At 41.0% G+C, this 14,580-nt stretch overlaps 1 protein-coding gene and 1 long non-coding RNA gene across 3 annotated transcripts in view; both read left to right on the top strand.

The window, feature by feature from the left end:
* TLK1 (tousled like kinase 1) overlaps positions 1 to 2,257 on the top strand; it is a 66,727-nt gene extending 64,470 nt beyond the window's left edge. For both annotated transcript variants that reach the window (XM_079310949.1, XM_079310948.1), the window contains exon 21: positions 501 to 2,257. In XM_079310949.1, coding sequence (XP_079167075.1) covers positions 501 to 677 — 177 coding nt within the window. In that variant the 3' untranslated portion in view covers positions 678 to 2,257. The remainder of the gene's footprint in view (positions 1 to 500) is intronic.
* Positions 2,258 to 2,386: 129 nt separating this feature from the next.
* LOC306804411 lies at positions 2,387 to 6,191 on the top strand. The gene is made up of 3 exons (XR_013774877.1): positions 2,387 to 2,982; positions 4,600 to 4,691; positions 5,308 to 6,191. It is a non-coding gene; the product is annotated as an uncharacterized lncRNA (long non-coding RNA).
* Positions 6,192 to 14,580: the final 8,389 nt, after the last annotated feature.

Here is a 14,580-nt window from a genome sequence, read left to right on the forward strand (position 1 = left end):
TTTGCCATACCCTATCATGGTACACGTCTATGTTCCAAAGTCAGCTAAAGGCATTGAAATTCTGTCTCTGCATCATCCACCTATTCTTCCCCACTCGATGGTTTTAGAAGCTCATGGGAGAAAGTAGAAGGATCTCCTTTTACAATCCCCTGACTCTGGTTTTTATTAGTCTATTCAGACACCAAACATGCAAAAATCTAATTGAGTGCAGTGCTAACGTTTTACTTGTAAATATAGTTCCTAAACATGGAAATATATATTTGAAGTGTGATTATCTGAAGCAAATTAATTTGCTGATTTTTTTCTATCTACCATGTGACATTTCTTCAGTGGGCTCAGCAGTAAAGTATTACTGTCATTTGAATTGAATTGTCATTCGAATGGAATTATTTAAGAACAATAATTTGTTTAGAAGCTAGTTTATCTAGGAGGACTTGCCTATTTGCCTGAAAGCAAGTGTGTTTGGAATGTTACTGTAACCTTGTACATTTCTTTTCTAGGCCTTTATCAGACGCTGTTTAGCATACCGAAAAGAGGATAGATTTGATGTCCACCAGCTGGCTAATGATCCTTATCTTCTCCCTCATATGAGGAGATCCAATTCTTCAGGAAACTTGCATATGACTGGCCTAGCAGCATCCCCTACACCACCTACTTCAAGCATTATTTCGTACTGAAATTTCTCCAGCTGAGGAATGGGATGATATCTTTGTTTAGTTTTCAGATGCAGACATGAGCTTGAAAGCATTTGTGTGTTTTTACACAGGACAAGTTTGATAACTGTGTTTTCAGACTGAAGTCCTCCTACATAGTGTCATTTGTATGATTGGAATGGATCATGGACTGTGTGAGTAAATGTACCCTTCTGAGAAACAGCGTTAAACATTGAAGGATGAAGGATGACACTTTCTGTTACAAACTAGCAGGTATACTGTGTTTAAGACTTAAGAAAAGGTTTTTAGTTTTTTCTGGGGAACATTGTAAATAATCTTTTTAATACTTTAAAGTACATTTGGTGGATACTGGAAAGTTCTAACATGAAGGGTAGTTTTTCATTATTTAAATAAAAAAGGGTAGTGAGCAAATTTGAAAACACATGAAAAATTGTGCCTGGTTACAAACTAAATGAACTGCCATCTTTCCAAGACACTGATCTTTCGAAACCAAAGTAAGGAGTGTGAGACGGTGAAAGATAATGTTCAGCATCAGATTTCTCAAATAAAATGGGAGTATTTTATTTGGCTACTCAGGCTTGTACCTCCAAAAATGTGGTGGTGTTTCACTGAATTTAGATTGGAAGGGTGATATGGAATTCCTGGTACTTATTTCTCAAATAGATTGCTAATTTTGAAATCCATTCAGTTTTTTAAAAATACTATACTTGCTGTGGTATTGAAACTTGTGAAACCTTCCAGGCTTCTAATAAAAGCAAGCGACAGTATGAAACCAAATGCAAACAGGTCATGTATAATGTTCTATGCAGGAATAATGATAAATTCCCTTCTAGCTCTATTGTAAATTGTTGTACAGATGTCACATTTTCAGTTAAATTTCAGCAACTTATTCCTGTACAAATGTTTAAAGTATGGCTTTTTCTAATTGGATATTGTATTTTTTTTAAGTCTCCCTCAAGGCGCTTTTAATTGCTGCTAAATGATGTTGCTTTTACTTTTACAAGAGTCAAATGACCTCCTTAAGGTGCGAGTCAGCTGTACGAGAGATTGAGAATAGGCAATCCTTAACAATCAAGGCATGTAAAGCAGATCTGTGTTGGCAATATACAGTACAGTTCTTTAAGTCAGTTTATTGCGTTCTCGTCCTGCAGAGCGCATTGATAATAGATGTAGAAGTTGCTCATGGTTATTCTCTATTTCTGGAAGTTCCTATCAGCAAGGAAATGTTTCTTGTGGCTTGTACAGATATTTTAAAATGTGAAACATTTTCTAACTGCCTTGTATGGTAGAAACTTATTTTTCAGAACAGTGTATCTCTCTCTTGTTCACTATTCTTTTTACTATCTCATTCTTGATGCTGAATACCTATATGTAATTTTGTCCATGTTGCAGAAAGAGGAGGCTGTATTACCACAGGTTTTCATTTAGTATTGTACAGTTAAACTGTTGCTCTTGTTTCTGATGTTGCAAGCCATTTTGTTTTCATTGTATATAAAGAAATGTTAACTGTCTCTTTAAGATGCTGCTGAAATTGTAGAGAATGTAGCCAAAACAGTAATAAACAACGGCAGTTGAAATTTCAAGGTTTTCATTGTGTGTTTTTGCATTTCAGAACAGGGCAAATCACATAACCGTATCAGTGAGCAACAGGAAAATATTTAAAGCAAACTCTTCTTAATTACAAACAAATGACCAATAATACAATAATTAATTTAAGTAACAGTGGAGGTGAAAGGGAAGATTCCATGAAACTTAAGCATCTGTCATGATAAGGTAACCAAAATTTTATTTGATTGAATAGACCACACAGTAACAACTCAGAAGTATTTCAGTGGTCCTTTTTTAAGTATTGAGCTGTGGGATAAGATTAGCTCATAGAATTATTAGAAAATTAGACTCATGCAGAACGCTGGGACTCCATCCTTTCCTTTCTCTACAGCATAAGACAGAGTGCAGAGTTCAAGAAGAATGTGCTATAGCTGTAAGTTGACATTAGATTTCGTTCTTTCTTATTCTACATGCTGATAACTGAAATTGAATTGTTGGTTTTACCACACGAAAATACGTTGGATAGTGTGAACCGTGTTTTTATTTCATGGAGGCTGGTCAATATTTAGATCTTCTGAGAAGTGGTTTTGACGCTGGCGGGAAGTGGGGAAATGCATCGTGGCAGTGCAGGCACTGGAACAGCACGGCCCGGGGAGCAGGTGACTGCGTGTTTTAAAATCTGCAACCCCGAAAAGGAATGCATGTTTGGAATTCAAAGCATCCTGCGTGTTCCTGCTCCAGCTTTGATGTCTTCCCGAAGGTGGGAAAACCGCAGGTGTGAGGTGGGGCCACCAGCCCGGCCGGGCTCTCTCCCGTCCCTCAGGTCCCGCACAGGCGGGCGGGGCGCGGCAGCTCCAGCCCGGGGAGCGGCCGGGCCCTGCCGGGCACAGCCCCGCAGCCAGGCTGTGCGGCCCGGGGGTTCGGCGAGCTGAGAAGTGTCTTTTGGTCTTTTATTACTCTTGGAAGAGCCATCAGGCCCTGGTGCATCAGGCCTTGGGGTGTGGGCAGCACGGCCAGCCCAGCGTTTCCCCCTGCCGCCCATCACAGGGAGCAGAGCCCTGCCGCAGGGCCCAGGCTGGATCCAGGCAGACGGGGACTGCCGACTTGAGGACTGCCTTGCCTTTGTAGGAAAGGTAAGACATTTTTCACACATTTTTCAGAGAAATAATGAATGATCCAGAAATCTCATATCTTTGTGATCACAGATTGGTGAAAAGAGTCTAATGAGATATGTGGAGCTCCTCAAGTCACCATCCTGGGGATCTGGCATTACGTGCCTGCTACCTGAGGCCTGTGTGTTTCCAAGCACACCTTCCACAAATAAAGCAGGTTGTACTCAGTCCTTAATGCTTCCTAGGCAAGAACCCCTGAAAAACTCTCTAACCTCTTTCAGTACCTAAGTTTGGCTCGAGTTTACTTATATCCTGAAGAAATTGGTCCACTTGATTCTTAAGTAATGCAGCCGTCACTGACAGGCATCTTTATCCCAGAGATCCATTCTAGTTTTTCCTAGCATCCTGTCTTTCTTACTGCTCTTTAAGCCTATTATTTCCAGTCCTTGGCACTGTGGCACAAAAAACAGTTTCCTGCCATGTAGAGTACATGAGCTTTGCTTTCTATACAGTTACCATGTATTTAATTTTGAACCTTCATTTGTATCTTTTGAAATTGAGATTATTATCCTCTGAGTAAGTGAGGTTCTTGCAGTAATAATTTCAGCTATTCAACTCCTAACAGAAAGTTGGAGAAACTCTTGCTGTTGGAGAAATTGCACTTTTTCCTGGAAGTAATTGAGTCACCTTGCAATCTTTTCATTGTGCTATGTTTCCCAAGCCAGTAAAATTCTGTGTATAAATCAAGGAAAAAGACAAGGACAGTAGAGATGGTTACTTGTGTTTTCTGTCTAAACTTGCTGGGATACTCATAGGTTTAGCAGGCCTGGAATGAAACCTGGAAAATTGTTAGCATTGTTGAAAACTTTGCAGGAAAGAGCACCAAAAACTGTTTTCCTCTGTGCATTTGTGAGCAGATCCAGTAGATCTTCACTTGTCTTCATTGGTAGAACAGGAGTTTCCACTAAAACTGATAGAACTAGCAAAGATTTAAAGGATTCAGAGAAGTAGAACATGCCCCATGTGCCCAGAATTCTCCATCTACCTCCTGTGCCTTTGGGCTGAGCATGGCAGAGAACAGCACTTGCCAAACAGTGTGTAAAGGGGGCTGACCTAGGGAGGTGGCATTCCTTCATTCCCCTGGATTACTCCCTATAAAAAGCCACATGAAGGGTTGTGGCACAGCTTTGTATATTTGCATAATGTACAACTTCATTCACGACAGATGTAATCACCCTGACTATGGCACAAATTGTTTGTTTCAGGCTTGCAGCTGTGGCTCTTTGGCTGCTGGCAGAGCTCTCCTCACTGATTTGAGCACAATACCTTCCCTGCATGCTTTCCATTGCAAAGACAGGTAAGTAACCCATTAGTTGGCAAACTGCACTTGCCATAGTGGGTTTGGAGCATTTTGTTCCATTGGTTAAATGTCAATTCAAAAACATTTATATGATACCATGAAATCCTCATGCTGCTTGTAGGGTTACATAAGAATATATTAGGTGCTGAGCTGATCTCATAAATTGTCTTCTTAGAGCTGTCAGGATAGTTTTATTACTGAGCCAAAACACATATCAATCTAGCAAATTACTATATCCTAAAGCTTATTGTCCTATTGGCCAATTAACAAAGCCTTTACACATAAAATAGAATAATTACTCCTCTGTCATCCTTTATCATCTGTCAGGATTCTTGTGTTTTTAATGACCCTCATCCTTTTCCACTTGCATTATTACTTTCGTATATTGCTAAAATGAAAATCTTAACATGTAGTACATTCAACAAAACATGGTCCTAATGATGAAAACTGTTAAGATTTGTGGGTTTTTTCTCTTAATCACAGAGACCACTGAGAGGAGTTCAGCTGAATTACATTGCAATAGTTCTTTGTATTTGGGGGCATGCTTTGATGGGCTCTGTTAACATGAAACAACAATGTGAAGTCCTCTTTTTTTTACCCCCTTTCCTTCCAGGTTTTTCAGAAGATAACTTAGGTTGCAAAGAATTTTGCTAGTTTTGTGCTGAGGAGCAACACAGATGAGCACAGAGATTATGGGGGAAAAGCCAGTATGAGCCATTCCTGTTTGAAACTGGGGAAAAGCAAACAGGAGTCAGCTGGGCAGGGCTCCAGATGGATGGTGTGACCGAAATAACACTTCAGCTGTACTCATTTAGATAACTAGATTTGTGTCCAGAACACTTCCAGACTCAGCCCCTATGTAGTGGAGGATAGAAGGTGAATTGCCATAATGGCTAGTGGCAAAGTTTGATGTTGTGTTTCATATTTAGATAATGCAGAAAGTAAACCCAGCACACAAGGGGAAAAGCAGTGCTGCCTGAACCATCATAGTTTTACTAGCAGCACTTTGGTACTTATAAATCAGCCTCTGTCTAAAATCAGGGAAGATACATCAAAGCTCAGCTTTCCACTGGAGATGTGCATCAGACATAGTGTCAGCAGCCCAGGAAAGGAGGCACCTGGGTTCCCAGTGCCCACTGGCAAAGCAAGGTGCTCTATTCCAACTGCTGAACATCTGCTTTACTTGTCTGCACCCTACACTGGCATGACACAGAGCATGGGCATGGCAGTATCAGAGCAGCAGATGCCTGTGACTGAACAGTCAAGACTGCTTATCCCTCTGGGATATTGGACCAAGGCTTCTCTGTTTTCAGCTGGCTGGGGATTTAAATACTAATGACACTAATTTTCTTAGAGATTGGCATGGGATATTGGAATTCAGAAGCATTTGGCTGTATTTGGATAGCAATTGACTCAACAAATACTAAGAGAAATATGTTTCTCTTATAGGTTATGTAAAACAGGAAGGAATAGCTTGTAACAAACAGTGAAGGAAAACTGACTTGAAGCAAGAGTCTTAAAACAAAAATCAGAGCTTCTGGAGTGAAGCTTTACTTCTGCTTGGAGTTCACAAATACTCAAATACTGAAGTGATGAATCTACAAAATGCATTGATACTAATAGTTGAAAGCACAATAAAAATATAATTGCTGGAAATATAATTCAGCTCTTCTGTCTTCTCTGGACTTTATTTTTTTTACTGCCATTCTTGTAATTTGAAATGACACAATCCAAACTCAGACACCTTTTAAAGTATTATTTTAGCTTTGTTAAGAGTATGGAAAACTGTAGCAGGAACTCTCTTCATGTCTACACACACAGACCCAGCACAGGAAGCTGAGAAGTCACCTGAGACCTCTGGACTCTCACAACAGTGCAAATATCAAACATAAGCCATTGCTTAACCAACATTTTTCACTTTTAAGGGGTGAAAGTGTCAGCATCTTTTCTATTTATGACTCAAGTGGACAGGTCCTTAAAACTGTTGATTTTGTTGGAGAGAGGAGTATTAGATGTGAAGAGGATTACAATGGGGGAAGCAAACACTTGCCCTTGTGAATTTGTATGAACTATATTTAGAATTTAAATCCAAGCATAATTAAACAGTGCTAATGAGACAGAGGGACTTATCTTCATTTGGTGCATAATTGGTATCACTGATTTCCTCATTCATTTTTTCCTAGTTTTAAAGCCTTCTTGTTCCAGTGCGATTAGATGGTAAAAGCTGCCCTGCAGAGAGAAAGTATGTGGCCTGGAGCTAAAATTCAGTTGGAAGCCTTTTAAGGGATGCTGCTTTCTTGATAGCATTGATAACTGCCAGCAAAGACACCTGTGAACGTGTAGCCAACAGTCAAGCAAGGCAATCTTTGTGCAGTGTACCCTTGAAAAAATGCACACAACTTTACAAAGACCATAACAGGGGAGAAAAGTTCCCTTTCTAGTGAGGGAAACAAAATACAGTAAGAGTTTTAATAGTTGTAGATATGTAATCCACCACTGTTAAGTGAAGTTTGAATTCCTTCTCAAGAATATGCTCCAGCTCATCCAGGAATGTGAGGCTTGCATAGGAACTTTTGGTGGCATTTTGTGGTGGGCACTGCAGCAGGTCTGGGTGGAAGATGGGAAGTCTTGCCAAACTTCAGTAGCTCTGTGCCCATAACCAGAATGGCAGCCTCTATTATAGCTCTGTGCTAATAGCTGAGTATATTTCTGAGCAAGGGACAACAGCTACCTGAAACTGCAGGGACTCAACATTTTTTTTGACCTAGTCAAAGTCAGTAGAGAAGTGGGTGCAATATGCAGTCAGGTTACCAAAGTTCCGTATTTGCTATTCAGTTTTGTCTTTGGTTGGATTCAGGCTCCTTTTAATTAGGTCTCAAATTGATACAATTTTTTGAGGGTTTAACCCACATCTGTTGTTTCAAACTGCAGCAAAATCAGCTGTTTCCTAAGGGGTAGCACAACAGTGACTATGCCTGTACATTTCAGTGCTGCCATGCATGCCAGGCTGTGTGTGCCTATCAGCTGACAGGGGTGCTCAGGAGCATGAGACTTTGCTGTGCATCACATCTTAGTGGGAGAACTTGAAGCCAGCTGGAATCTGTTCTCAGTGACTGCCTGTAAAGATTCTTCAAACCCTCCTCCCTCCAAAGTGACCACCACTAGCTAAATGCCTGTCCACCCACTGAGCCAAACCAGTTCAAAGAGGAGCACTACAGTGTCTGTGAGTAAGCTCTGCTGGATAGGAAGAGGATAGAGTGAGATGAATCCCGCAAAAACAACAAATGTTTTTCATCATAGTCCAGTAATTCAGCACAGACCTATCCTTTGGGTTGCTGAACCCAATACTTTGTTTTGTCTTTTTCTGGAAGGGGATTTGAACACTTCCCTGCTAAGACTGCTATGCAGATTAATCTGAGACATAGGAATTGTTACAAACATTTGGTCTCAATTTCCCTTTGCACAGTTTCACTGGACAACTCTGACTATGTCATCCTCTTAAATACCCCTCTCCCTTTTGGAGAATGTCTCTTTTGACTACTTAGGACCCTGTTTGCTGTTCCATAATGTGAGATTTGCAGCTGTACTTCCTGTTCATAATTGCCTAACTAGGCTATTCAGTCAGCCCTCTAGCTACTTACTGACAGTCAATAATACTGGGTTTAACTTTCCAGGGGAACAGATAATTTTAGAAGTTGTTTGCACCCCAAAAATACCTTCATCTGCTTATATATTTCACAGAATGGCATGACTGCTCTTGCTGCTTTTTCACAGTAACAGTCCAAGTATTCAAGCTCTTAACGCTGCCTTGTGGTTGAACAGCATTGAGAAAACACCATTGGTAACCAGAACTGAGAGCAGCAGCAAGTACAGCTGCTCTACTTGTAAGCAGTCCAGAGCCACAGCCACTTGTCCACTGAGTCCTGCTGAAAAGATGCCCTTTTTTCAAAAGCAGGATTTCTTTCTGACTGAGCTATGAAACAGAGGTCCTGACTGTCTACAGCTATGAAAAATCCCATTACTTCCAAAGTGCCAGAGACTGGAGTCTTAAAAAAATTGAAAGGTCTTATCACTGATTTCTGCTGCCTTAAACATAATTTTCAATTATATTCCTTTTGAACCATCTTAGCTTAACTGCTGGGGAGTCCCACTGTCAGGATTAAAGAGGTGTTTTATTTCCTGCTAAAGGTGGGTGAAATAATAATCACCAGCTCTGCCTCATTGGCCGCCATGCGGTCTGGAAAGGCGCCATATGCCCAGCACTCAGACTGCTGCAGACAGGAGGCTGAGGGCATTATTTATTATTTGCCTAATCGATTTAAATACTGTATTTCTTTTAGAAAACACATTTCTAGTCTTTTAGAAATGCTCTGAGGTGAGCACAGGCTGGGGCTGGATGGGTGGTGACCAAGAGTGTGCAGAGATTGCCGAGCACTGGATGTGGGTGGTGACCTCTGCTCGAGGTCCAAGGAGAATCAGTTGAAAATGCATGGGCACTCCTTGGATGAGGATGGTAAATGAGGAATCCTCCACAAGACCTGACAGTAGAACCCCCCTGCTCCATGGAGTAGATAAGCAGAGTGCCAAATACAGTGATTAGTGAGAAGACAGCTATCTGGCCTCTGTCCTTTAACAGCTCTTTTTCACCATCTCTCTTCCTATACACCTCAAGAAATTTCCCTGTGTTTCTGGCAATCCATTGTAGCCTTTCTGAATCATACTACAAGGTCCATTCTACAAATGACAGGTAGAGTAAGGTGAAGAGAGAAAAAGGGGAGGAAGATGATGAAGTGGACAAGAATCTGGGAGGCCTTCAGGCCTTATCTTGAAGTATTACCTTGGTAGCACTGGTTATGGCAGCAACCACCAAGGCAGCAAGTCCTTTAGAGCAGGAGCTGGTAATGTACTTACTGAGGGAGGGTATTGAGTTGTCAGAGGCAGAAGTTTGTAGACTGACAAGTAGGCATTGCAAAAACAAGAGTAAAGGCTGACACAAGTACTTCTGCAAATTGATGAGGGATTGGGGAGCAGCCTGTACTGAACTCTAGCTGTGAATATCTGCAGGTAAGGATGCACGAGTATGCTCGTGTGAGTGACATATGGCAGATTCCAGGGAGTGTGTCAAAAATATTTGGTTCAGTTCCTCACAGTCTTTAATAGTTTACCCTGAATTCCTCCAAGTCTTTCTATTCCTTTATGCACACTTTCAGGCTAAAAATATTCTGAAGCACAATGTAATCCGTAAGTACGTTATTTTTGTTACTTTTAGTAGTTAGGAATGAAAACAGTCAGGAACTGGGTTAGGAACAGTAAGTTCCTTTTCATATTAAACAGTTAGTGTCCAGACTACAGGCGTGGTTTTGGGTTGTGGGGCTTTTTTGTCTTCTCTCTGAAGAGGTGCTATTGGTAAGATGAGCAAGAAACCTGTTTCAATTAAAAAGGCAGCTTTGAAACAAAGATAATTGTCTCACAAACTCAGTAATTTCTAACATGGCATGTTATACAGCAATACAAAAACTTCCAGTTACTTTCTTTTTTTTTTTTTTTAAGTTATAGCTTCTCTCTTAAAGGACTTACCCAAGTACTGTTTATATCTCTAAAAACATCTCCTACTGTCAGATCTCTGAGCCTTAGTAAAGCAGTGTCACTGCCTGAGACCACACTTTCTCTGTTCCGTTTCATGTGAACACATATTTATTTACCTGAGGGCATAAGCAGTATTGTGAAATAACTTTTCATATATTTTATTACAGTTCTAGTATTTAGCATCATAGTTGATAATATTTGATTGATGACTCAGTTAATAGTGAGCTGCTGTTTGCAAAAATTGCAACTTTTGTTTACAAGTTCTGATGTTCCTTATTCCTCTGAGCCAGCTTTAGTTCCCTGATTCTTTCTTTCATGTGTGTAAGTGCTGCTTATGGTATGTGCACAGCTCCAAGCCCATATAATGGGTAGGTACTTAGAAATGCCTGGATGGGAGGTTTAAAATCTTCAATTTGATTTTAAGGACTATTTTGAAAACTCACTAAACAATTTCAGGGGAAATCAGCTTGAGAGATAAGGGTGAGATGGCAGCAAAATGGTCACTGGGAAGTCTTAGCTATTGAAGTGTCTGTCTGCTCTCTCTACCAAGAACTGGAAGTTATTTCTATTATGCCAAATGAGAATGCAGTGGGCTTTGCTGAAGATTAGCTATTTGCCTCCATCTTTCATTTAGGAGCATGATCATTGAAATGAACTGTTTGTTCTTGAAAGCTGCCAGCAGAGGATGTTGGCAGATGAACTCTGAGGGCTGGGAAAAGATGTGTTCAGGAAGCAGGACCTGGGCAATGCTATAATTTCTGCACATCAGAAGGTCCAGATGAATCAACCCTCAGTGAGTCCCATTACCTCCAGTGCCCCTCATCAGACACAAAGCTCTGTGTTGCTTTTGCTAATACTTTAATCATCCACTGCAGGCTTTTCTTACATAACTAGCAAGCCTGTGTTAACTGTGGGTTTTGCTGCTTGAGTTCACTCAAGTTTCCTATGTTTTTAGCTTCTGTTGGGGTTTCATAGCTCACCTAACCTGCCAGGGCCATGTACAAAGTATATGAACACGTAACTACTTGCTGGCAGAGGAAACAGTTCTCAGGCAAGAGGATTGTTACTAAAATGTTGTTTTGTTGACAGAATAGGCTTTCCCAATTGCCCAAGGTGAGCTTGACCTCTGTGGTTGTTGAAGCTCTCTCTTGTGGGTGAGCTGAGCAATGCTGGAATGCAGCTTTTAACTGTGAACCTAACAAAGAAAACAGTTCAGAGAGAGTAAAAATTTTACATTGTACAACTAAGGATGAAACATAACTTTTGGTCTTATAGGACAAGGTCACAGTCATCTTGTCAGTGCAATGTTTGCAGCTCCCTCCTAGGACAATTCTTCCTTTCCAGGTACAAGAAGGGCAGTGGAGAGGCAGGCACATGGCCAGTGGACAAGACACTGCACTCTCCTGATGTGAGTAAAGCAACACAATCATGTACACCACCTCACCCCTTCCACCCAGAGCAGGTCCCCATGTGCCTTTGAACTCTTGTTTCACATGCACAAACTCAGAACTTTGCTACTAAACTGAAATCATGTGCACAGGCTGTTTCTAAGAAATACCAGTCATCTACCAAGTAAAATTATGAATTGTTAACTGCACGCTGGCCTAAGGATAAACATGAATTGAGGTTTCAGGAAAAGGAGGTGTTTGTTCCTGGCTCAGTAGCTTCTAGCCACCTTCTGCAAATCTTAGATATTCCATAAAATGGCAGATTACTATCCTTTAACTCTTTTGCCAGGGCTGCAGGCCAAGAGTGCTGGAGTTTCACATGAGCTAAATGAAGCTTTCTGGTTGACTGAGACTGTGGATTTGGTTTTGGTTTATTTTGAGATTAGTTCTTGCACTTTAGGTATTTAACTTTAAAACTGTACTTGTGGCACAAGCACATACAACTGGCAAGTGTTGGCTCTTACTGCAGCTAAAAAAAACAGTTTCTCCACAGATATTACAGGGAAATCAGTTTAAGATTTTAGTTTTCTGACCTACAAGATTTTTACTAGGAGGCACAGCACAGTACAAGACACTGTGCCAGACTGCATAAATATTTATGAAGAATGTACAGAGGAGGATTACAAGAATGTAAGACAAACACTTGAAGAAACACTTCTGCAGTGTGATTCTTACCTAACATTACAGGATTCAAATCTAAACTGAAACAGCTTCCAGGTGTCTTAGTCCAAGTGAAGAACCAAAAAATCTGAGCGTGGTGCCAGCTAGGCCTCCATGTTAGAGAGTGATTATGAACTCTTGTTTGACTAGTACAGACAAAGACTGTGTATGAGCAAGGAAGACACAGTGCCACAATCCCACATCCCCGATCCTTATCTTGCGCCCTTCAACTTAATTCCATAATCAGCACTTAGATCATGGAGGGGCTGGAACTATTATCCAGGCTGTCCTTCAGCATTACAGTATCTCAAACACGTCCCTGCCTGTAAGGATTTGCTTTCTCCAAAACTTTCACCCTGTCCAGGATTAGTTCAAATACGATCAGAAAGCTGCCAACAAAACTCTGAAACTTAGAAATAGATTAAGCTCAGCCCCTTTCTGCCTTCAGGTCAGTTGATCTTACAGTTCCCAAGCACCATCATCCTGCATGCAGCTGGCATCCATTTGACTACAGTTGCTGCTGGTGGGGGGGGCAGGAACCAACCACTCTTGTTGCTGAGTCTTAGCCTGTAAATTCTGCCAAAAGAAACAAGTGCACGCCATCTCGTGGCCCTGTGCAGCTACTTCCCGGGAGCGGGGACACGGATTGATGTGGGCAGGATTTAGAAGATGGCTTTCAGAGCCTCAGACACAGCCCTGCCATCTGAACCCCAGCTATGAAACATTCACCATTAGTGCTTTGTCCACACTCCTGCCTTGACCTTGCAGCCTGAGCAGCTGTTTCGTGGAGCAGCAGCAGAGCACCAAACTGTAAAAGACACTTCAGAACATGCTCACAGGGCTGTTGAGACAATCCTGTCCTCACAAATCTGGGGTGCCCGTGAACACAGCCCCAGACCAGCCTTTGGTGGAGCAGGAAGTTACCGTATGCATTTTAGAGTAGGTCATACACATGTCAATAATTTTTAATTACATGCAAGGTTGGGGATGTTCATGGTACATCTATCTTCATCTCCTGTCAGGACTTGTTAAAGAACTCCATGTGTCAATGCTTAAAATAAAGCTAATGTGCCTGCTCATAACTGTTCATTAACAGCTGAAAATATGAACTCATGAAAACAAGATTACATCAGCTGTCAGTCCTTTGGTGTAGCCTGAGTTCCTGTTCCTCCTTACTTTCTCTTTTTGGTGGGAAAATCAAGTCGTGAAGAGACCCTGCCAGAAGTGATTAAGGTACAATTTCATCATATCAAGTTGAAGGAATTAAAAAAAGAGGGACAGAGTACAATTGTATGACTTCAAGGCCTGTGTTTTCATTTTAAGTAGTAAGTGTTCAACTTTGCAATGTTTATCTTTTTAGTTTAGAGATCTGCATCACTGAATCATCTCCAAATCTGAAGTCGCATTATCTTCAGCAGAATTGCTGATGGTTCCACTGCTCTTGTAGCTGTCAAAAGGCTGGATATACAGTCAGCAACAAGGGACTTAAAATAGCTAACAGAAATGCAAAACTTCAGACTAAGCATCTTCTTTTGTCTACTACTAGTGCACAAGTGCACAAGACCTATGAAAGTTTGCAGCTTGCTGTTGGAAAGAGTAAAATCATGCCAGAGAACACTGTGCCATACTGCAAGAACAAAACCATCTACCCAAGGATTCTATTTCAAAACATCTGATTACAATCAGCAATTGCTCTAAATTTGGTTTGTGACAAACATATTTTTACTCTTCTTGCGTTGGAAGTGTTTGCAAAGTTGCAGGAAAGGCTGCTAGACCTGGGAGGCTCAATGAAGCTTGATACCAACATACTTTCTCTGTTAGAGGAAAGAAAAGAGGGAACATCCTTCTTCTCATGTAAAGGTTTAATTCTGAGGTATATGACACTGGATTTACAAAGGTAAATAAAAATACATTCTGAAAAACAGCAAGTGCCCTACTTAGCAAGGCAGAGGGATTTCACACTCCAAGCAGCTGAGAAAAGAAACTGCTCACAGTATGAAGAAGTATTTGGGGTCTGTCTTTGACATGGGCTTTTGCCATAACAGATGATGAGAAATGCCCAGGTGTGGAGCAGAGGAAAGACAAATACTTAGGTGATAAAGGTAAGACAGGACAACAGGTATTAGATAAGGCTTCCGCATGAACAAATTATTTGAGATATTATTATGATCAGATGTCAGATACAACTACTG

Source organism: Erithacus rubecula, assembly GCF_903797595.1.
Source record: "Erithacus rubecula genome assembly, chromosome: 8".
Taxonomy (NCBI): domain Eukaryota; kingdom Metazoa; phylum Chordata; class Aves; order Passeriformes; family Muscicapidae; genus Erithacus; species Erithacus rubecula.